A 23,818-nucleotide genomic window follows, 5' to 3' on the forward strand; every position below is an offset into this window, starting at 1 on the left:
AATAGTTTTGCTGTTCTTTGATACCCACACCCTTTAGTGCAGATCTACTGTCTGTAACCTAGGAGATTCAATGAAAACAAAGGGCTAAGGGGAGGGCTTTTAACAATTATTTTTGTATATAGTGCTCTCCTGTTCTCCTTGCAAGTTAAACATGAATTGATGTATTTTCTCCTTTTTTTGAGTGTCTTCTAAACTACAAACGAAACAGTAACGCTTCTATTTGAAAGTATTTATGGAAACATGAGACAAATGATTCTGCAGTGGCTACAGTTAAAGTGCAAAGGTCACTAATGTGCTGCACTAATGGCAAGGTTTACCGATAAAGGTTTATATCATCACTGGTAGCATGACAAATGGCAGTTATTGACATATGTGGAATGAGGTCACTGTTTTTTCGAAATATGAATAAATAGATAGCACATCATTGCAGCCTGGTCATCCTGGAGGGGGGGGATTAGCTCAAGGTTTCTTCGTTTTCCTCATGTTGGGGTTTTTGAGTTTTTCCTTGCCCTCATGTAGGTTTTAGATCAGGGGATGGTGTCATAATAGTCTGTAGTTTGTAATGGTCTGTGGTCTGTGCAGCCCTTTGAGACTCCTTGTGATTAATGGCTATACAAATAATCATGACTTGACTTGACTTAAGGTTTTTGAGTTTTTCCTTGCCCTCATGTAAGTTTTAGTTCAGGGGATGGTGTAGTCTAAAGATTGCAATAATCTATGGTCCATGCACCCCTTTGATACTCCTTGTGATTAAGGGTGTCACAAATAATCATGATTTGACTTGACTTTAAGTTTTTCAGTTTTTCCTTGCCCTCATGTAGGTTTTAGATCAGGGGATGGTGTGATAATAGTCTGTAGTTTGCAATGGTCTGTGATCTGTGCAGCGCTTTGAGATTCCTTGTAATTAAGGGTGTCACAAATAATCATGATTTGACTTAACTTGAGGTTTTTGAGTTTTTCCTTGCCATCATGTAGGTTTTAGATCAGGGGAGGGTGTTATAATAGTCTGTAGTTTGCAATAATATGTGGTCTGTGCAGCGCTTTGAGAGTCCTTGTGATTAAGGGCATTACAAACATACATGACTTGACTTGACGTTTTTGCGTTTTTCCTTGCCCTCATGTAGGTTTTAGATCAGGGGATGGTGTAATTATAGGCTGTGGTTTGCAATAATCTATGGTCTATGAGACTCCTTGTAAATAATGGCTATGCAGATAAACATGTCCACACAATCCCTAATTTTGTGGAGTGTTATAAATAAGCAACCCCAAAAAAAAGCATCAACATTTGGACGTTATTTTTTATCAGACAACCCAAGATCCTTAGCTTAAAGCTGTACGGAATTTAGAACCTTTACATGCAGCCCTAAATCTCTTGGCTTATGTCATCATTGCAGCCTCTGTAATATAGTTCATGATGCATGTGCAAGTAAGTGCATTTCTTAGACACGCCTGAATAAACTCTTCATTCTTTTATTTTGCTTGGGGTTTGGGTCCGTGTTTGGACCGTACTTGAAGCAGCCTTCTTCTATAAAGAGAATGTATGAAGTTCTTACTTTCACCATATTCATGATAGACTAACAAAAAGAAAGAAAAAATATCGACAGGGAAGTCACTCTCCCCTCTCCCCATTCCTGTTACTGAATTTATAGGGGCTCTTTAAACTCAAAAAAGAGAATGTATTTAAATTTCATCTGCAACATCAGTGGAACTGTTTAAATCTAGGCTTAAAACACGTTTCTATTCTATAGCATATAAATGGACCTAAATTTTATGTTGACAATAAAAATGTGTTTTATGTATTATTGCAACATCCATTGCAGTCTGGTCATCCTGGAGGGGGAGATTACCTCATGTGCGGCCCCTTCTCAAGGTTTCTTCATTTTCCTCATGTTGAGGTTTTTGAGTTTTTCCCTTACCCTCACATGGGTTCTAGATCAGGGGATGGTGTAATAATAGTCTGTGGTCCGTGCAGCCCTTTGACTTGTAACCTGGTGAATGATTTTATACATTGACTATAAAGGATTTTATACGATTGAATACAAATTACATTTAATACAAAAGATATTCACTGACTGGGCTGTAGTACAAGGTCAGGGCAGGCTGGTGGAAGATGTTGTTTACAGGAACGGCAGGAACGGGACGTACTGCTGATAAGATAATCAGCACACCCAGACGCTGTTGACGCAGAAAGGCCCTGATGACGCAGAAAGGCTCTGTGTTTTTGAGGACCTCAGACATCGGGACGCTCGTCTATGAGATGGTGAAGCTCAGGGGGCTTCCTTGGCACACCCATGGGAGGAGCCGGCACACCATTATGCGGGGAGAAGATGGTGAATAGGAGAGAGCTAAAGGACTTCAGAAGAGGGCTTCCCAGAGACTCCAACGACACTAATTCGGCCGTTTTCGATGGAGTACACGTAGTTAAATTGTTCACGAAATTAAATCTGCCCCTGTGTGAAAATGTCGGCTTTCCGACAACGCTCTCCGTTGTTTTGAGGAACCACAGACATCGGGACGCTTGTCTCTGAGATTGTGAAGCTCACGTTGGGCTTCATTGGCACGCCCATGGGAGGAGCAGGCACACCATCTTGCGGAAAGACGTGGGCCGAGAGGAGATAGATAGATAGATAGATACTTTATTCATCCCCTAAGGGAAATTCACATTTCCAGCAGCATCCCTGAGCTGAGAACAATACAATAATAAAGCCAAAAGAAAACAATATACAAATACCCAGTGTGACGTGCAAATGCCCACTTTAGCATGTTATATAGATTAACTAAATAGTGCTACACAGAACACATAATGCAGTAAGATCCAATGTAGGTGGTGTGGTTTAATGTGGGCCTTTACTCTGCCGGGTGGAGTTAAAGAGCCTCATGGCATGAGGAAGAAAAGAACTCTTCAGTCTGTCCGTAGTACAAGACAGTGACAGCAGTCTGTCACTGAAACTGCTCTTCTGTCCGGAGATAATGCTGTGAAGCGGATGCGATGGATTGTCCATGATCGACCTCAGCTTTTTCAGTGCCTGTCTCTCAGCTGCTGTTGTTAGGCTGTCCAGCTCTTTGCCCACAACAGAGCTCGCTTTCCTAGCCAGTTTATTGAGACGAGAGGCATCCTTCTTCTTGATGCTGCCTCCCCAACACGCTGCCGCATAGAAGAGGGCGCTTGCCACTACTGTCTCATAGAATATTTTCAGGAGCTTTTTGCAGATGTTGAAGGAGGCCAGCCTTCTGAGGAAGTAAAGTCGGCTTTGCAGAAGCTAGAGGACTGGAGAGAGAAGGCTTGCCAGAGACTCCGACGACACTACTTCGACTAATTCGGCCATTTTCGATGGAGTACACTTAGTTACATTGCTAATGAGAGCAATTGAGCAATTAGGGAAAAACACTGGACCGTGTGTACAGTAAGATCAAACATCTAGTTGGATCCGCCCATCTCTGTCTGTCCCTCACCCCCTCATACACCCCCCCTCCGGAGGAAAACAAAGCCTATACAACAAAGACAGTTAAAACATCTTCTTTGTTCCTTTATCTCTTTGTTTTCCTTATCCACACTGTAAAATGTGGAACTGGGGTCGTCCAATTTCGTTGTCACAATATATTCCATGTTGTAACAATGACAATAAAGGTATATTCTATTCTATTCTATTCTAATGAAATTAAATTTGCTCCTATGTGGAAATGGCGGCTCTCTTGTTCATCTTTTCCCTCAAGAATCGAGTGCGCATAACTTGTTGGGTGAATGTAGGTTGTGTTTGGTTAATGGAGTCAGTTAACTAATTCGAACCATTTGGTAAACGGTACATTTAGTCAATTACCGTATTTTCCGCACTCTAAGGCGCACCGGGTTATAGGGCGCACCCCCCAAAATAGTTTTTGGTTCTATATTTTCCATACATAAGGCGCACCGGATTATAAGGCGCTACAATGGGAACGTCGACAAAACAGTCAGATAGTTCAGTCAAACTTATTATCATTCGGAAGGTTAAAGTCTTGATTCAAGAAATGCCAAACATTTCTTAGTTTCCATTTTATTTTTGCTGGCTACTGTGTGGACAGCAAAGTAAGAATTTTTTACTGTGCATATGACAATAAACACTTTGAATTGAATTGAGTTTAAAAATAGACTCATCGCAGAAACATCAAGATCGTTCCAAAACAAGATACCGGGAAAATATAAAGCCGCATAGCTCACCTAAGTTCTCTTGCAGCCATCACGTTCAATAATGATACGCAACCATGGTCTTCTTACAACCGTGAGTGTAGTAAATCCAAGAGAGTAAAATATTTACAAATACAGAATAGTAAAAAAACGTTTTCTCTATGCCGTAGTGCAACCCAACCTGTGATTCACATTCATCTTTTTCGGCCAATTGCAGGCTTTGTTTCGCCCCTTTAGCCTACGCGAGCCTGTAAATGATAAAAAGGATCCGCCCCCTTTACCTCCGAATAACTTTAGCCAATAGTGACTGATTCAAATGATGATTGACACATTGGTTAGGAAATGAAACGCCGGTATATATATCCCAGCATACACTACGGACGACTTCGACTTTGCGACTTAATATCGATCCATATATAAGGCGCACTGTATTACAAGGCGCATGGTCAGCTTTTGAAAAAATAAAGGCTTTTAGGTGCGCCTTATAGTGCGGAAAATACGGTAATTCCCAAAACTGGTAAGATGACAGTGAATCCAATGTAAGAATAAAATAAAACACAGGATTTAAATTTTATTTCTTCCAAGTGATACATCTATAAGACTCCAGAAGATTCGAAGTTAGCGCCTTCATTTTTTTACATTCTGCAAGAGACGTACTGTACAGTATAAGTAATTATACTGCATGGTTTACCCGAGAAAGCTTTTTAAAAGAAACATTAAATGAACATGAACTCACAACTCAACACTTTGTCGTGTACCGCAGAACAAAGTACAATACTCGTAGTTAATAACATTGCACAACGTGACTGTAGAACCCCTAAAAACACATGAAGTGCGTCCAGAGTTGCACAGCACGAGCGCAAACTACTCACCGAATGAAATCGAGGAATATTTCTTCATTAAAGCTCTGCCCCTCTTCCGTGCCAGAAAACCAAGGGTCGGGTATATAACAGCCAGGGTTGGGTAGGGTTACTTTAACTGGATTACTTTCAATGACTTTTGGATTACTTCAATACCAAATATGCTAATAAAAGACAAAAGAAACTAAATATGAATAAAATGATGACTCACAACACGTGGTAAGCTTTCTCTCCTGGCTTTGATCTCTTTGATCTCCGGCAAAACTAACGTCAAATGTGACAGAAACAAAATGAAAATAAATCGGAAACAGCTTGCCAACATCATTTTTGGAGTTACATGTATTATATATTTACCGTAAATTCCGGACTATGAGCCGCTACTTTTTTCCCAAACGTTCAACCCTGCGGCTTATTCAGTGATGCGGCCAATTTATGTAATTTTTCCAACAGCCGCCAGCGGCGCTCGAGTACAAAAGGTAAGATTTAGACCGGTGGAATATATGCGCCGAGGAAGACTGCAACTTCTTAGCTTGTGCACAAATGAAATTAGCGTAGACATATCCTCATCATGCAAATTGCATAAAGAAAGGCACATGACGCAGCTTTCAAGCTATACGCAATCGAGAAATCCGATAAAGAAGGAAACAGAGCTACTGCACGTAAACTTTACATTACGCGCGTGTTGCTAGCGTGTTTTTGAATAAGGGAGCATGGGACGACTTCTATATGACAAAGTCTCATTCCCATACTGAAGGAAGACGACATTGATGAGATCAGTTATAGGGAGGAAGATGAGGATGGTTTACCGTGATTTCTATATGTACGATATGTTTTTTTTAACAGACCCGTTTACTGTGTTGCGAGCGTGTCGCTAGTAGCGTTTTGCTACCCTTCACAGGCACGGTTTGGGATGAAAGTTATAATATTATTATTAAAGCTTTGAAAACTCTCTCGGTGTACCGTCTTTCTTTGTAAATATGTGTAACCATGTATAATATGTATTTGCAACTGTATATTTTTGTAATGTATTTATTTCAGAGACTTATTCTGATATGTTTTCCACGGGCGAATAAAAAAGAAAGGGCGAAAACAACGGGGGCTGATGGGAAGTGGAGTAAAGGTGAGACGTATTTGTGGATGCGGCGGACAATAGTGGATATATATTTTTCCCACCCTTACCTTTGGAAATATACATTTTTTTTCCTTGGATTATTTTCAACGGGACCCGGACTCTGCATCAAACCTTAAGTACCGGTATCATTTTCCGTATATTTCGCCGGCTGTGTTTTGGACTGTGTACTTTATATTCAGTTACAATCGCGGGACTCAAAGTCGGGTTTGGGTTAATTTTGTGATTGTGTTACATGTTTTAATGTGGGCGCATGCGGCTTATAAACAGGTGCGGCTTGTGTAAGTACAAAAGCGGTTATCCTCTTAAAACGTGGTGGGTGCGGCTTATAATCAGGTGCGCTCTATAGTCCGGAATTTACGGTAGTTTCTTTTGTCTTTTATTAGCAAATTTGGTATCGGAGTAATCCAAAAGTCATTGAAAGTAATCCGGTTAAAGTAACCCTACCCAACCCTGATAACAGCACCAGTTGAAATGTAAGAGGAGGCTCTGGGTCGCGTATAAATAAACTACTACGTACAATATATGACAAAAAAATCCTAAAATCAGGACGGACTGTTGTTTTTTTTCCCTTTAAAAAATATTGCACATGTAAGTGGCCCGACTCGTCCTCCGGTGCTAGTAACCGGTGAAATAGAGTCTTAAAGGGTTGCTCAGAAATGAAGATGGTGAGAAGCAAGCCACAGGAAAACTTCACAAACACCAGAAAATCACAGCGACTACCAAGCTTCAAAAAAGAGAAGGCGAGTATGATTGCAGTCCTGTGAAGCCTTCGTCAGTTCCATTTCTATCTCTCTCGGTGTGCGAGCGTGTTGCTAGCGTGTTTTGGAATATGTTTGGGGATAAGGGAGCGTGGGACGACGTCCATAGGACAAAGTTTCTTTCCGATACAGAGGAAGACGACTTTGAAGGCGTCAGTTAAAAGGAGGAAGATGAAAACGGTATATTTTTTTTAACAGACCCGTTTACTGTTTTGCGAGCGTGTCGCGAGTAGCGTGTTGCTACCTGTCACAGTCAAGGTTTGGGATGAAAGTTATATTATTATTATTAAAGCTTTGAAAACTCTTTCGGTGTACAGGCTTTCTTTGTAAATATGTGTAACCATGTATAATATATATTTGCAACTGTATAATGTATGTTGTATAAGGTTCCAAAATTAGACCCACGGGCCCAAGCTTTAAGACCGATCCCCTATTTTCCTTCAGGAAGAAATCTCCCTGTCTTTCGATTGGAAATGGATTCCTTTCATCAGATCGCAATTCAAGCAAATATAATATGCTTTAAGTACTTCAATCATCGTGGACTTTTGTAGTATTACTGTAGTTCTATGTTTTTCAAGTAGTTTTTGGAATCATTCTGCAGTCGTATTTTGTAGGATATACATAGTGGTATTTTGGTATTATTTCTTGCGGTATTTATGAAGAATTAGTTGTATTGTCTTATTTCTGTAGAAGTATTTTTCAAGTATTTCCATAGTAGTATGTTTTTTGGTATTATTTCTTGCGGTATTTATGAAGAATTAGTTGTATTATCGGTGTTGTTTTGAGAACCTCAGACATCGGGACGCTCGTCTATGAAATGGTGAAGCTCAGGGGGCTTCCTTGGCACACCCATGGGAGGAGCCGGCACACCATTATGCGGGGAGAATTGTATGTTTTTAGTACATCTGTAGTAGTTTTGTAGTATTTTTGTCGTAAAATTTCTGTAGTTGTATCTTTTTTTTATGGTAGTACTGTAGTGGTAGTTCTGTAGTATTTTTGTATAATTATTTTTGAAGTATTTCTATTGTAGTATGTTTTTGTAGTATTTCTGACGTAAATGTGTCGTGTTTAGAAAAGATCCCATTACATCCGTATGTTGTGAATTTTAAGTCGCAATGTCCCTTTTTTTTTGTTATGTTTTTTTAAAAATAAAAAACTTCTTCCCACACATTTGTATACTAAAAATGGAGACCCGAACAGCTGTCTTAAAGCAACACTTCTAAATCGGGCATGTCAAACAATACGGCACGCGGGCCGGATCCATTCCGATGGATGGTTTCATCAAGCCTGGGTATGCTAAAAACGTCATTTAATCAAGTTATGATTTTTTTTTAAAAATAAATGCAAATCAAGCCCTCTATCCGACCGCTAGAGGGCAGTGTTGAGAAAATGAAATGATCTGCATTTATATAGCGCTTCTCAAGTCAATGACTTCCCAAAGCGCTTTACAGTGTGCTTCACATTTCCCAATAGCGGCCGTGCAGCCATGTAAGGCGCAAACCTGCATATTGGGGTTATTAGGGGTTCAGTGTCTTACCCAAGGACACTTCGACATGTAAATGAAATGATCTGCATTTATATAGCGCTTTTCAAGTCAATAACTTCCCAAAGCGCTTTACAGTGTGCTTCACATTTCCCAATAGCGGCCGTGCAAGGCGCTAACCTGCATATTGGGGGTATTAGGGGTTCAGTGTCTTACTCAAGGACACTTCGACGTGTAACACGGACAAGCCGGGATTCGAACTGGGATCCCTTGATCCCTGAGCTACTGCTGCCCAGGAGGTAGAGCGCTCGTCTTTATACTGGGTTTGTATAAATTGGTTCTGGTTCTTATACCAGTTTAAACAATAAACCCATCGTTTTGGGGATAAATACACACATGCCAACTGTAAAAAACAGTAGATTTGATCAAATACTCAATTTTTACACGTGAGAAACAATCCAACCCCAGAATATGAAGAAAAAAAAAACGTGCTTGTTTAATACTGCGTTTTATTTTGTAACACAATGCATGTCAGAGTATATTATTTTGTAATAACTGAGCCATTTATGAGTAAATTTAGACTTCGAACCACTCGAAATGTTCAGTGTCTTGAAAAGGACATTACTGTAGTGCTTCTTTCCGCCACTACCGGCTGGTGGCGCTGTGAGAAGTCACCCAGCATACACCCCGGAGAAGAAATCCGGTTCCTCTTTCTATTTCGTGTGTTAACATTCTATACTGTATCTCCAGCATTGCATCAGTTCAATGTGGTTGGCGTAAAGTGTAAAGAAAAGGCGAGCCGTTTCTCTTGAAATGAAAGTGTAATAAGAAAGCTTGATGCGGTTGAGCAAACGGTCGGATGGCTTTTTTTTCGGCCACTTTCGACCACAGAGGAGGACCTCTTGAAGCCCATCTTCCAAAAGTAAGTTGAACTCAACTTTATTTATTTTTATAGAGCATATTATTTTATGAAATGTTTATTTTTTTAGTACAAAAGAATACAGGTTACTTACACAAGCCTTAAACATATTTATATAAACCTTAAAGATACAAAATATAGCATTGAATCAACTTACGAACAAATTCAACTTAAGAACGCTAGATCTTGTTTGTGAGTAGTCTGTGTATATATTACTATATATCCATTATTTGTTTAAATTTAAAAAACAGGGTAGATTTTTTCGAAAAAGCTGTTTTAAAGGGAAAATACTAATACTAATACTGAAAAACAAAGCTAAAAACTTCTTTAGCTCAGGAGGTAGAGCGCTCGTCTTGGGGTCATTGTGATTTACTAGGAAAATGCCTTTTTTCAGTGGTTGACTGAATCTAATTAACCCAACTTCTAATCATTATTAAGTTGTTATTTTTGAAATATCAAGCTTGGGGCGGCATTGGCTCAGGACGTAAAGCGGTTGTCTTGGGATCAAGGAGTCGCTGGTTCGATTCCCGACTCCTCCGTGTTATATGTCGAAGTGTCCTTGGGCAAGACACTGAAACCCTAATGCCCCCAATAAGCAGGTAGGCGCCTTGCATGGCTGACTCCCTATTGGTGTGTAAGTGTGTGTGTGAATGGGTAAGTGTGAAGCACATTGTAAAGCGCTTTGGGAAGTCTTCAGTGACTTGAAAAGCGCTATATATTATATATATACATTTTACCAATCTGGCCCACCTAAAAATCAGAAAATCTGGATCCGGCCCAATAGCCACACGGAGTTTGACATCCCTGCTCTAAATACGGAAATATGTCACCCCAAAAACAAAAGCCCAAATTGAGAGGGGGCTCGTATGCATCTTGGGCAAAAAATGTCCTCTTTTGGGCCCGATGCCACGATGTGAACAACTATTATGCCTACAGCACACCTAAAAAAAGCAGTTTATTTCTAATTCCCTTCATAAATTAGAATAGAGAGGATTTCATAACTTACATTTCATAAGACATCACGTTTCTGTTGAAAGTAAAAAATAGAACTTCCTCCGCCCAATACAATGTCAGCAGAGTACGCCGGTTCAAATCTCGACCCCCAAAATTAAAATAAATTAAAAACGAGTGTGTCTGCTAGAGAATTCAGAATTCAACTTTGTCACACACAAACAGAAAATCATATCAGCCCGGGGGTGTCCAAACTACGGCCCGGGTGCTTTTGCGCTCACCCACTATTTTTGTGGATGAACAAAAAAGAAATACATTGAAAATATACTGGGCAGCACGGCGGATGAGTGGTGAGCACACCCGCGGCACAGTTCTGAGGTCATGAGATCGAACCTTCCTGTGTGGAGTTTGCATGTTCTCCCCATAAATGAGCGAGTGAGTCGTCTGTGTGTGCCGTGTGACTGGCTGGCAACCAGTTCAGGGTGTTTTCTGCCCACTCCCCGAAGATAGCTGGGATGGGCTCCAGCACCCCCGCGACCCTACTGAGGATAAGCGGTGCAGATAATGGATGGATACAAATACAATTTAATATAATAATGAAATGGTTTTCATACTGCGACTTTCCTTGACGTGCACACATACAAACAATGACTAAAAATCACGGTTATATGCTTATTATTTAAATCAATACTGTGTTAAGGTTTGGGTTGATTGAGAAATTTCTCTTCCACAGGCAGATAGGTTACCTCAGACGTAAAAAATGCCCCTAAAGAGCTGACTCAGCACATTTGGTTTTGTTGACTCAGCATTTTCCCCAGAAAGACTCTTCTAGACCAGAATGACAACACCATATTTTACAGGCCGTTAAGTAAGTTACCCTAGATGTGAAAAATGTGTCTTACCCAAGGACACTTTGAGCCGGGATTCGAACTGGGATCCCTTGATCCCAAGACGAGCGCTCTACCTCCTGAGCTATTGCCGCCCCCGTAATAAAAGACAAGATAAACTAAATATGAATAAAATGATGACTCACAGCACGTGGTAAGCTTTCTCTCCTGGCTTTGATCTCTTTGATCTCCGGCAAAACTGACATAAAATGCGACAGAAACAAAATGAAAATAAATCCAAACAGCTTGCCAAAATCATTTTTGCCGTTCCATGTATTCCGTTACTCCCCAAGCCTGCACAAAATTTAGTAATTTTATTCATATTTGATTTCTTTTGTCTTTTATTAGCATATTTGGTATCGGAGTAATCCAAAAGTAATTGAAAGTAATCAAGTTAAAGTAACCCTACCCAACCCCGTTGAGATCAAAAACGGATCGTAATTCGGGACGGGAGAGCAGACGTGGTCTAGATCAAACAGGTCGTAACGGGAGGCAAACAGGAGCAAAAAACAGGACAGGCAAAAAAGGGCTTGCTGTGTAAAAACATATACTCGTAGACGGACCAACAAAAGGGGCCTGACAGGACTTGTTTAAATACTGACAGGGAGCCAATCTATAAACAAGCTGCAGCTGGCGCCACACGGGCAGGGCCAATTGGGCGCCATGGCAACCGTGACACCTTATACTTCCCTGTTCCTCATATTTGAAAAGTACATGACAAAAGACTATTTTTGGTGGGTTTGCACCATATAATCCAGTAAGTAATCAAGTTATAGTAACCCTACCCAACCCTGCATGTTTTCTAGAAAACACATTCATATACCTCAAAATCAGAGAAAAACACTCTTCAAGAGTTAAAAAGCAGCCCTAAAAAACTTAAAAAGGAGGCGGGCGGCAGTGGCTCAGGAAGTAGAGCGGTCGTCTTGGGTTCAAGAGATTGCAGTTCGAATCCCGGCTCCTCCGGGTTACATGTCAAAGTGTCCTTGGGTAAGACACTGAACCCCTAACATCCCCAATAAGCAAGTCTTGACTTAAAAAGCGCTATATAAATGAAGTTCATTTCATTTAAAAAAAAAAAAAAACAAGGTTGGACACCCCCAAAGCTTACTAAATCAAACGTCATATTTTGCTCTAATTTGAATACCAACTATGATGTGAAACATTATGGACTTCAGTGTACAACAACTGCATAATGTTTTCATCCTATCACAGCTGCTATGACACATCGAATCAATTCTTTAAATAAATAACATTCCCCGATGTTGGTTTGTCTTGTTTATCCCCTAGAGGCGTTTGCTAGCAGGGTGATCTCCTTTTGCATGCAAGAGATGGTTTGTGGAGGTGGAGAGGGACGAGTCAGGAAAACAGAATCGGGACGAGGCAGGGACGAGGCGGGGACGAGCGAGGCTTATTTGTCCGTTCCGTTCTTGTTGGGTGCGCCGGAGTTAACGGTGGTTCCGTCCGGCTGCTGGCCATCTTTACGGGGCGGCATCCTCTCGTTTATCCTGTCCAGGCCACGCGCCTCCTCGAAATTACGAATCTTCCTGGTAGGGGAGAATCCTTGGATGGCTGCGGGGACAAAAGAGAGCATTGAATTCCTAGAAGCGACAGACAGCGGATTGAAAAAGCTATTCAACTACGTGTCCTTGTAAAATTTCTTTTGCTTTAACTAGCACAGACAGGGGAGTGAATACGACACATGCACAAAAGCCGTAGGACGAGCGAGGACAATCGAACACTTCGTGCGAGGTTGACTTACGGTTGTGTTCCAGAGAAGCCGCCGAGAGCGGATGGAAAAGGTGAGAAGACGAAATATAATATCGAGTTAAAAAAGACACAAACACTCAAGGCAATGTCAAAAACCATGTAGGGGTACTTCATATTTAGTGGTTCTCTTGCATGATCAGATATTTGGAACCTTGACAATGAAATTAAATGAAATGAAATGATTTGCATTTCTATAGCGCTTTTCAAGTCAATGACTTCCCAAAGCGCTTTACAATGTGCTCCACATTTCCCAATAGCGGCCTTGCAGCCATGTAAGGCGCTAACCTGCTTATTGGGGGTATTAGGGGTTCAGTGTCTTACCCAAGGACACTTCGACATGTAACACGGAGGAGCCGGGATTCGAACTGCGATCTCTTGATCCCAAGACGAGCGCTCTACCTCCTGAGCCACTGCCGCCCCATATAACACGAAGGAGTCGGGAATCGAACCTGCGACTCCTTGATCCCAAGACAACCGCTATATGAATCGTCATGCCGCTCTACCACAGTCCTTTTCAGTAGGACCGCAAAGTAATGAAGGTATTAACGAATAATTAACAAATATTTAGTTCAGGTCAATGTTCCCTGTAATTTTCCACGGGTCTGTGCGTTCACACAAAGTCGGTGAGCAACGCTTGAAACAACAGTGAGCAACCATAATCCCAAGTGTGGCAAGATATTTCATTATCAAACATGTCCAAAACTTGACATCAAATTACATTTAGCAGAGTTTTTTCTACTTTTATTTAAATTCCTTTAAAAAAATCTCATTGTGTTTATTTTTTCCGAGCTGTTACTTTTTTTCTTTTTGTTCTCTCTTTACTTTTTTCCTACGTTTCTTTCTTTTCTTTTTTTCTGGCTTTTTTCTAAATTTTTCCTTCTTTTTTTCTCTTGCTTTTGTTTCTTTTTTTCTCAATATTTCGCTACTTTTTCATTTTGGTAGTTTTTTCTTTTTTGTTCCTTTAAGTCATTTTGTGCATAATTTCACATAATATTTGGTCATGTTGGGATTAAAGAAGCAAAAACAACCCGAAGAGCCGTTTAGGACCCGAAAGAGCCGGTTCCTTTTAGTGAGCCGAGCCGAAGAAGCCGGTTCTCGACAAACTCGACTAACTTTACTCAACTTCGTTCTACTTCGACTCGACTTCAAAATACCGCAGTTAGGACACAACGTCAGGGGAACCCGTGTATTTTTACCCTCATGCACTGTAACTTTGACTTAAGTCGCTTCTTAATGAGTAATTTTGAGCCCTGATTTTTGTGCGCTGGCTAGATTTTCTTGTGCGCTGAGAACGTGCGCAGCTTAGAGGGAACACTGGTTCAGGGGTAGGCAATCTTGAGATTTAAGACACGCATTCCTTTGATTCCTTGTCCCTCCATTTAATGGAATGGATTGAAATGGAACGGTCTGCATTTATTCCAAGATGAGCGCTCTACCTCCTGAGCTAATAGAATATACCTTTATTGTCATTGTTACAACATAGGTTGAATATATTGTGACAACAAAATTGGATGTGGCACTCCAGGTCCACGTTTTACAGGGAGGATAAGGAAAACAAAGATGATAAAGGAACAAAGAAGATGTTTGTACTGTCCAGTTAGCTCTCTCGGTAGATAAAATGCCGCCTGAGTAACGGTACTTACCGTATTTTCCGCACTATAAGGCGCACCTAAAAGCCTTTATTTTTTTCAAAAGCTGACCATGCGCCTTATAATACAGTGCGCCTTATATATGGATCAATATTAAGTCGCAAAGTCTTGCAACTAAGGCAAGCAGCCGCCGACTCGATTTTCCCCCGAAGGCGAAGTCGTCCGCGGTGTATGCTGGGATTTATATACCGGCGTTTCATTTCCTAACCAATGTGTCAATCATCATTTGAATCAGTCACTATTGGTTATTCGGAGGTAAAGGGGGCGGATCCTTTTTATCATTTACGGGCTCGCATAGGCTAAAGGGGCGAAACAAAGCCTGCAATTGGCCGAAAAAGATGAATGTGAATCACAAGTTGGGTTGCACTACAGCATAGACGAACTATATTTACTATTCTGTATTTGTAAATATTTGACTCTCCTGGATTTACTACACTCACGGTTGTAAGAAGACCATGGTTGCGTATCATTATTGAGCGTGAGAACTTAGGTGAGCTATGCGGCTTTATATTTTCCCGGTATCTTGTTTTAGAACGATCTTGATGTTTCTGTGATGAGTCTATTTTTAAACTCAATTCAATTCAAAGTGTTTATTGTCATATGCACGGTAAAGAACCCTGTTTCCTCGCACAATAAAATTCTTACTTTGCTATCCACACAGTTGCCAGCAAAAAATAAAATGGAAACTAAGAAATGTTTGGCATTTCTTGAATCCCAAGACTTTAACCTTACGAATGATATTTGGAACTTTGAAACGTGTCTTTTGTCTGAGACACGTATTTGCTTCTTTGCAAGCTTTCGGAATGTTAAGGGGGTAATACGTTTGACTGAACTATCCGACTGTTTTGTCCACGTTCCCATTGTAGCGCCTTATAATCCGGTGCGCCTTATGTATGGAAAATATAGGACCAAAAACTATTTTTTGGGGGTGCGCCCTATAACCCGGTGCCCCTTATAGTGCGGAAAATACGGTAATTAACAAAATGTACCGTTTACCAAATGGTTCAAATTAGTTCACTGACTCCATTAACCAAACACAACCTACATTCACCCAACAAGTTATGCGCACTCGATTCTTGAGGGAAAAGATAAACAAGAGAGCCGCCATTTCCACACGGGAGCAGATTTAATTTCATTAGAATAGAATAGAATATACCTTTATTGTCATTGTTACAACATGGGATATATTGTGACAACGAAATTGGAAGTGGCACTCCAGGTCCACATTTTACAGTGAGGATAAGGAAAACAAAGAGATAAAGGAACAAAGAAGATGTTTTAACTGTCTTTGTTGTATAGCGCCTTATAATCCGGTGCGCCTTATATATGCAAAATATTGGACCAAAAACAATTTTTTGGGGGTGCGCCCTATAAGCCGGTGCGCCTTATAGTGCGGAAAATACGGTAATTAAAACATTCAGGGCTAAGTATCGATTAAATCGTTTTCCCATTAATTGGAAATGTGTCATTTGAGGGAAATTCCTGCGCACAGATTCAAACTCATTTTAACTCGGGGGCCACACGATAGAACAATCATTCTGTCGGGGGCCGGACTAGTAGATTAAAGAGAAAGAAAAAGAGATAAAAAAATAAGAGAAAGAGGGAGGGAAAAGGAGAGAGGGCGGGACAAAGAAAAAAAAGAGAGAGGGAGAGAGCGTGAGAAACAAAAGAGATAAAAAGTAGTGAGAGAGGGGGAAAAAAAAGGGAGAGGAGTAAAGAAATCCAAAGAGAAATAGAAAGACAGAAGGAGAGAAAAGAGAAAAGAAAGTGCAAAGGGTAGGAATAGAGAAAGAGAAAAGAGAGAAAAGGAAAAAAGGAAGTTAGAGCAAAAGAAGTTAAAAAGACACAGAGAGAGAAAGAGACAAAGAGCAACAAAGAAAGAGAAAAAGAGAGACACGGAGAGTGAAAGAGACAGAGACAGAGAGTGGGAGAAAAAGGGTGGGAAAGAGAGAGAGAGAGAGAGAAAGAACTACAACACAGGTGTCAAACAGGCGGCCCGCGGGCCAGATCAGGCCCGCTATGGGATTGAGTCCGGCCCGCGAGACAACGCTCAGAGAAGCGCAAGAGAAAAACAAGCTGCAGGTTGAAATATGTCAACTTGATGTTGCCAAAGCCAGGTGCCTCGAACAAAGACACTGTACTTGTATTTATTTCTCTCTTTCTCTCTCTCTCTCTTTCGCTCTTTCTTTTCCACCCCTTTTCTCCCACTCTGTCTCTGTCTCTTTCACTCTCTGTGTCTTTTAACCTCTTTTGCTCTAACTTTTTTCCTTTTCTCTCTTTTCTCTTTCTCTCTTCCTACCCTTCGCGCTTTCTTTTTTCTTTTCTCTCCTGTCTTTCTATTTCTCTTTGGATTTCTTTCTTCCTCTCCCTTTCTTTTTTCCCTCTCTCACAACTTTTTTTATCTTTTGTTTCTCACGCTCTCTCCCTCTCTCTCTTTTTCTTTCTTTGTCCTGCCCTCTCGCCTTTTCCCTCCCTCCTTTTCTTATTTCTTTATCTCTCTTTTATCTACTAGTCCGGCCCCCGACAGCATGTTTGTTCTATCGTGTGGCCCCCGAGTTAAAATGAGTTTGACACCCCTGAACTACAAGTACAGTGTCTTTGTTCGAGGCACCTGGCTTTGGCAACATCAAGTTGACATATTTCAACCTGCAGCTCATTTTTCTCTTGCGCTTCTTGGAGTGTTGTCTCGCGGGCCAGATTCAATCCCTTAGCGGGCCTGATCTGGCCCGCGGGCCGCTTGTTCGACACCTGTGCCGTAAACCTTAGCGGGAATCTAGCTTGTTATCCCACAAAGCAACCGGGAGGGGCAGACAATCGAGCAATAGCCAAATGGTGTAACAGGATTAGCTGCTGAAAATATCCCAGGAAGGGATGTCCCAGGTCTTAGCAAGGTCTTAACAGGCTTTTCTCTGTGTGGGTAGCCACCATTGGGAAGAAGGACTTCCAACACATTGCTAACAACTGCAACAATATACACTTCTAGGACCGTTATGTTATTTGAGAAGGTCGCGTTTGTGATACAAAACCCTTAATTTACAAAAAAACGGTTTCTTTGTCTCCACTAAACGTCTGTTGGAGTAGGAGAATCCAAAAAATACTGAAAATGCAAGAGTAAACCACAGTCAATGACTACTGAGAATTGCAATTGTACATTGTGAGCAACGGGTAAGGTGAATAACAGAAAAAGAGATAGAAAGAGCAAAGAACAGGGCGAGAGATAAAGACAGGGCAGGGAGATGGAGAAGATGGAGGGAAGGAGAGAGAGAGAGCAAGAGACAGAGAAAGAGAGCTAGAGAGAGCAAGAGCAAGAGGGATAGAATGAAGGAGAGAAAGTGAGGAACAGAGAAAGAGAAACAGGTAAGAAAGACAGAGAGGGGATAAGAAAGAGAGAGAAACAGAGTGGAAAAAAGAGAGACAGAGGGAGTGGGAGTACACAGGCAAAAAGAGGCAGAGAGAGCAAGAGCAAGAGAGATAGAATGAAGGAGAGAAAGTGAGGAACAGAGAAAGAGAAACAGGTAAGAAAGACAGAGAGGGGATAAGAAAGAGAGAGAAACAGAGTGGAAAAAAAGAGAGACAGAGGGAGTACACAGGCAAAAAGAGGCAGAGAGAGCAAGAGCAAGAGAGATAGAATGAAGGAGAGAAAGTGAGGAACAGAGAAAGAGAAACAGGTAAGAAAGACAGAGAGGGGATAAGAAAGAGAGAGAAACAGAGTGGAAAAAAGAGAGACACAGGGAGTACACAGGCAAAAAGAGGCAGAGAGAGCAGGAGCAAGAGAGATAGAATGAAGGAGCGAAAGTGAGAAACAGAGAAAGAGAAACAGGTAAGAAAGACAGAGAGGGGATAAGAAAGAGAGAGAAACAGAGTGGAAAAAAAGAGAGACAGAGGGAGTACACAGGCAAAAAGAGGCAGAGAGAGCAAGAGCAAGAGAGATAGAATGAAGGAGAGAAAGTGAGGAACAGAGAAAGAGAAACAGGTAAGAAAGACAGAGAGGGGATAAGAAAGAGAGAGAAACAGAGTGGAAAAAAGAGAGACACAGGGAGTACACAGGCAAAAAGAGGCAGAGAGAGCAGGAGCAAGAGAGATAGAATGAAGGAGCGAAAGTGAGAAACAGAGAAAGAGAAACAGGTAAGAAAGACAGAGAGGGGATAAGAAAGAGAGAGAAACAGAGTGGAAAAAAAGAGAGACAGAGGGAGTACACAGGCAAAAACAAGCAGAGAACGCAATTAAGAGAGACGGATAGAGACAAAGAGAGAGACAGAGAGCAGAGAGAGAAGGGTAGAGACAGAGAGCAAATGATGGAGACAGAGAGATAGAGACAGTCACCGAGATAAGGGAGAGAACACTATAGAGAGAGAAGCAGGCAGAGAGGCAGATAAAGAGTCACAGAGAGAGAGAGAGAGAGAGAGAGAGAGAGACAGGGGAACAGAGAGTGAGCCATAGAAAAATACAGTGAGTGACGGAGAGAGAGAGGGGGAGAGAGACAGAGAGAAAGAAAGAGACGGAGAGTGTGAAAAAAATGGAAAAGAGGCAGATAAAGAGTCACAGAGAGAGAGAGAGAAAGAGAGAGAGAGAGAGAAAGAGAGAGAGAGAGAGAGAGACATGGTAAACAGAGAGGGAGCCATAGAGAAATACAGTGAGAGACGGAGAGAGAGACAGAGAGAAAGAAAGAGACGAAGAGAGTGAAAAAATTGGAAAAGAGGCAGATAAAGAGTACCCGAGAGAGAGAGAGAGATGGGAATCAGAGAGGGAGCCATAGAGAAATACAGTGAGAGACTGAGAGAGAGACGGGGAGGGAGACAGAGAGAAAGAAAGAGACGAAGAGAGTGAAAAAAATTGGAAAAGAGGCCGATAAAGAGTCACAGAGAGAGAGAGAGAGAGATGGGAAACAGAGAGGGAGCCATAAAAAAATACAGTGAGAGACGGAGGGAGAGAGAGAGAAAGAGAAAAAGAAAGAGATGGAGAGAGTGAAAAAATAGGAAAAGAGGCAGATACAGAGTCACAGAGAGAGAGAGAGAGAGAGAGAGAGACATGGGAAACAGAGAGTGAACCAGAGAGAAATACAGTCAGAGACGGAGAAAGACACGGAGAAAGAAAGAGACGGAGAGAGTGAAAAGTTGGGAAAAGATGCAGATAGAGAGAAAAAAAGATAAATAAAGAGACAGAGAGAGACAGGGAGACAGAAAAATGGAAAAAGTGAAGAGAGTGACGGAGTGAATGAAAAAGAGACAGATAGTGGAGATAGAGACAGAGAGAAAAAAAACGAGACAGAGACAGGGAGATATAGAAATCGGAAAAGAGAGAGTGAGCGGGAGAGAAATACAGTGAGAGAGAGAGACAGAGAAAAAGAAAGAGAAATGGAGAAAGTGAAGAAATTGGAAGCAAGATAGAGAGAAAAAGATAAATACAGAGACAGAGAGAGGCAGGGAGACAGACAAACAGAAAAAGTGAAGAGAGTGACAGAGTGAATGAAAAAGAGACAGATAGTGGAGATAGAGACAGAGAGACAAAAAAGAGAGACAGAGACAGGGAAATAGAGAAATCTGAAAAGATAGAGTGAGCAGGAGAGAAATACAGTGAGAGACAGAGAGAAAGAAAGAGGGATGGAGTAAGGGAAGAAATTGGAAGCAAGGCAGATAGAGAGAAAAAGATAAATAAAGAGACAGAGCGAGGCAGGGAGACAGAAAAACAGAAAAAGTGAAGAGTGACAGAGAGAATGAAAAAGAGACAGATAGTGGAGATAGAGACAGAAATAAAAAAGAAAGAAAAAAAGAGACAGAGACAGGGAGATATAGAAACCGGAAAAGAGAGAGTGAGCAGGAGAGAAATACAGTGAGAGAAAGACAGAGAGATGGAAAGGGGGGGAAATTGGAAGCAAGGCAGATAGAGAGAAAAAGATAAATAGAGGGACAGAGAGAGGCAGGGAGACAGACAAATAGAAAAAGTGAAGAAAGTGACAGAGTGAATGAAAAAGAGACAGATAGTGGAGATAAAGACAGAGAGACAAAAAAGAGAGACAAAAAAGAGAGACAGAGACAGGGAGATATAGAAATAGGAAAAGATAGAGTGAGCGGGAGAGAAATACAGTGACAGAGAGAGACAGAGAGAAAGAAAGAGGGATGGAGAAATTGAAGAAATTGGAAGCAAGGCAGATAGAGAGAAAAAGATAAATAAAGAGATAGAGAGAGGCAGAAAGACAGACAAACAGAAAAAGTGAAGAGAGTGACAGAGTGAATGAAAAAGAGACAGATAGTGGAGATAGAGACAGAGAGACAAAAAAGACAGACAGAGACAGGGAAATAGAGAAATCGGAAAAGAGAGTATGAGCAGGAGAGAGTGAGTCAGAGACAGTGAGAGAGAAGAAGAAAGAGACATAGAAAGGGACAGAGACGGAGACAGAAGACAAAAAATGAGAATCGAACTTTAAAGCCATGCGTACCTTTTGCTTTAGCCGCCTCAATAGTAGCTTTGTTAGGACAAAAACAAGGTTCGGGGGAAAAAAAGCAAAGAGGCAGACGTTAAAATGCGGCAAATGCTCATTGACATCAAGCCTCATTGTGATTAACAATCGTACACAAAGTCGGTGAGCAACGCTTGAAACAACAGTGAGCAACGGCAATCCCAAGTGCGGCAACGAAATCATTATCAAACATGTCCAAAACTTGACATTTTGCTGAGTTTCCGGCAATGCAAAATGATTTTTCTCTTTCGAATGAATTGACTCATGTACAATTGCAAAGGTTGTACGGCCAGTTTTTTCACAAGATATCCATTTCTTTTTATTTCCTGATATATTTTGTCGCATAATATTAACATTTTTGGGGGCTTATTGAGTCGGTTGTAAGATGCAGACATGTAAGGCGCTAACCTGCTTATTGGGGGTATTAGGGGTTCAGTGTCCTACCCAAGGACACTTCGACATGCAACACGGACGAGCCGGGATTCGAACTGGGATCCCTTGATCCCAAGACGAGCGCTCTACCTCTATTCTCTCTATTTACTTTTTTCCTACATTTCCTACATTTCTCTCTTTTCTTTTTTTCTGGCTTTTTTCTCAATTTTTCTTTCTTTTTTCTCTTCCTTTTGTTTCTTTTTTTTCTCAGCTTTTCACTACTTTTTCATTTTGGTATTTTTTTCTTTTTTGTTCTATTCCCCCCTTCCTTTAAGTCATGTTGTGCATAATTTTACATAAGCAGTGGTTAGCGCGTGTGCGGCGCCGTTCTAAGGTCTTGGGAACCTTCTGTGTGGGTTCAAATCCAGCTACCGGACTTCCTGTGCGGAGTTTGTATGTTCTCCCCGTGCTTGCACTCCGGTTTCCTCCCACATTCCAAAGACATGCATTTCAGGTGGATTGGCCCGTCCAAATTGTCCTAGGTGTGAATGAGCGAGCAGTCTGTCCCTGTGTGCCCTGCAATTGGCTGGCAACCAGTTCAGGGTGTCCACTGCCCGGTGATTGCTGGGATGGGCTCCAGCACCCCCGCGACCCTTTTGAGGATAAACAGTGCAGCTGATGAGATGAGATTTGGTCATGTTGGGATGAAAGAAGCAAAAACAACCTGAAGAGCCGTTTAGGACACGAAAGAGCCGGTTCCTTTTAGTGAGCCGAGCCGAAGAAGCCGGTTCTCTACTAACTTTACTCAACTTCGTTCCACTTTGACTCGACTTCAAAATACCGCATTTAGGACAAAATTTTAGGGGAACCCGTGTATTTTTACCTTCATGCACTGTAACTTTGACTTAAGTCGCTTCTTAATTAGTAATTTTGAGCCCTCTTTTTTGTGCGCTGGCTCGATTTTTTTGTGCGCTAAGAACGTGCAAGCAGTGCGCAGCTTAGAGGGAACACTGGTCAAGAGCAATGTCAAAGACATCGGCTAGACATTAGCATGAAAATCTCGTTGAGGGTGTGTGGAAATGATGGTTCAAAATATTCAAGATGGCAGGCCAGGGTCAGAAGAGTCAACTGACACCTCAATGACCTTCTCCCTAAAAGTCATATCGGGGTTTCCTCTCTGATGTCCTCACAACTTCAGTATAGCTCCAGGCTCTGAACTTTAGATCTAAGGGTTAGGATCCTTTTCTGACCTCTTTGAGAGTTTGGCATCGCAAAATGTGGGGGGCGCTACCTACGATTAGCATGCTGGCTTTGATTTCAAGTCCTTTGAAGCTCCTGGCAGAGCGGAGAAGCGGTGACCATGATCTCCGGCCACCCTCCATGTGGGTTGGGTAGGGTTACTTTAACTGGATTACTTTCAATGACTTTTGGATTACTCCAGTACCAAATATGCTAATAAAAGACAAAAGAAACTAAATATGAATAAAATTACTAGATTTTGTGCACTCCACTACCGCCTCCTTTTTAAGTTTTTTAGGGCTGCTTTTCAACTCTTGAAGAGTGTTTTTCTCTGATTTTGAGGTATTTGAATGTGTTTTTTAGAAAACATGCAGGCTTGGGTAGGGTTACTTTAACTTGATTACTTACTGGATTATATGCTGCAAACCCACCCAAAATAGTCTTTTGTCATGTACTTTTCAAATATGAGGAACAGAGAAGTATAAGGTGTCACGGTTGCCATGGCGCCCAAATGGCCCTGCCCGTGTGGCGCCAGCTGCAGCTTGTTGATAGATTAGCTCCCTGTCAGTATTTAAACAAGTCCTGTCAGGCCCCTTTTGTCGGTCCGTCTACGAGTATCTGTTTTTACACGGCAAGCCCTTTTTTGCCTGTCCTGTTTTTTGCTCCTGTTTCCCTCCCGTTACGACCTGTTTGATCTAGACCACATCTGCTCTCCCGTCCCGAATTACGATCCGTTTTTGATCTCGACGAGGGTTGGGTAGGGTTACTTTAACTTGATTACTTTCAATTACTTTTGGATTACTCCAATACCAAATATGCTAATAAAAGACAAAAGAAACTAAAAATGAATAAAATGACTAAATTAAGTGCAGGCTTGGGGAGTAACGGAATACATGGAACGGCAAAAATGATTTTGGCAAGCTGTTTGGATTTATTTTCATTTTGTTTCTGTCGCATTTTATGTTTTCCCGGAGATCAAAGAGATCAAAGCCAGGAGAGAAAGCTTACCACGCGTTGTGAGTCATCATTTTATTCAGATTTAGTTTCTTTTGTCTTTTATCACGGGGGCGGCAATAGCTCAGGAGGTAGAGCGCTCATCTTGAGATCAAGGGATCCCAGTTCGAATCCAGGCTCGTCCGTGTTACATTTCGAAGTGTCCTCGGGTAAGACACTGAACCCCTA

At 41.5% G+C, this 23,818-nt stretch overlaps 1 protein-coding gene and 1 long non-coding RNA gene across 4 annotated transcripts in view; one reads left to right on the forward strand and one right to left on the reverse strand.

Annotated features, from left to right (window-relative positions):
• Window positions 1-1,473, forward strand: LOC148366457 (uncharacterized). The gene is made up of 2 exons (XR_015850583.1): window positions 1-673; window positions 822-1,473. It is a non-coding gene; the product is annotated as an uncharacterized LOC148366457 (long non-coding RNA).
• Window positions 1,474-12,087: 10,614 nt separating this feature from the next.
• The window catches only part of ppp3cca (protein phosphatase 3, catalytic subunit, gamma isozyme, a), a 95,710-nt gene continuing 83,979 nt past the window's right edge, over window positions 12,088-23,818 (reverse strand). Inside the window, exons 13-14 of one of the 3 annotated variants that reach the window (XM_088336898.1) lie at window positions 21,005-21,031; window positions 12,088-12,712 (exon numbers count right to left, since the gene is read on the reverse strand). In XM_088336898.1, coding sequence (XP_088193024.1) covers window positions 12,561-12,712; window positions 21,005-21,031 — 179 coding nt within the window. In that variant the 3' untranslated portion in view covers window positions 12,088-12,560. Of the gene's footprint in view, window positions 12,722-21,004; window positions 21,032-23,818 lie in introns of all 3 variants that reach the window. The other 2 variants (XM_088336897.1, XM_088336899.1) reach the window with 2 other exon arrangements.

This window comes from Urocampus carinirostris, chromosome 5 (assembly GCF_059441175.1).
Source record: "Urocampus carinirostris isolate Australia breed hairy pipefish chromosome 5, RoL_Ucar_1.0, whole genome shotgun sequence".
NCBI classification, from domain to species: domain Eukaryota; kingdom Metazoa; phylum Chordata; class Actinopteri; order Syngnathiformes; family Syngnathidae; genus Urocampus; species Urocampus carinirostris.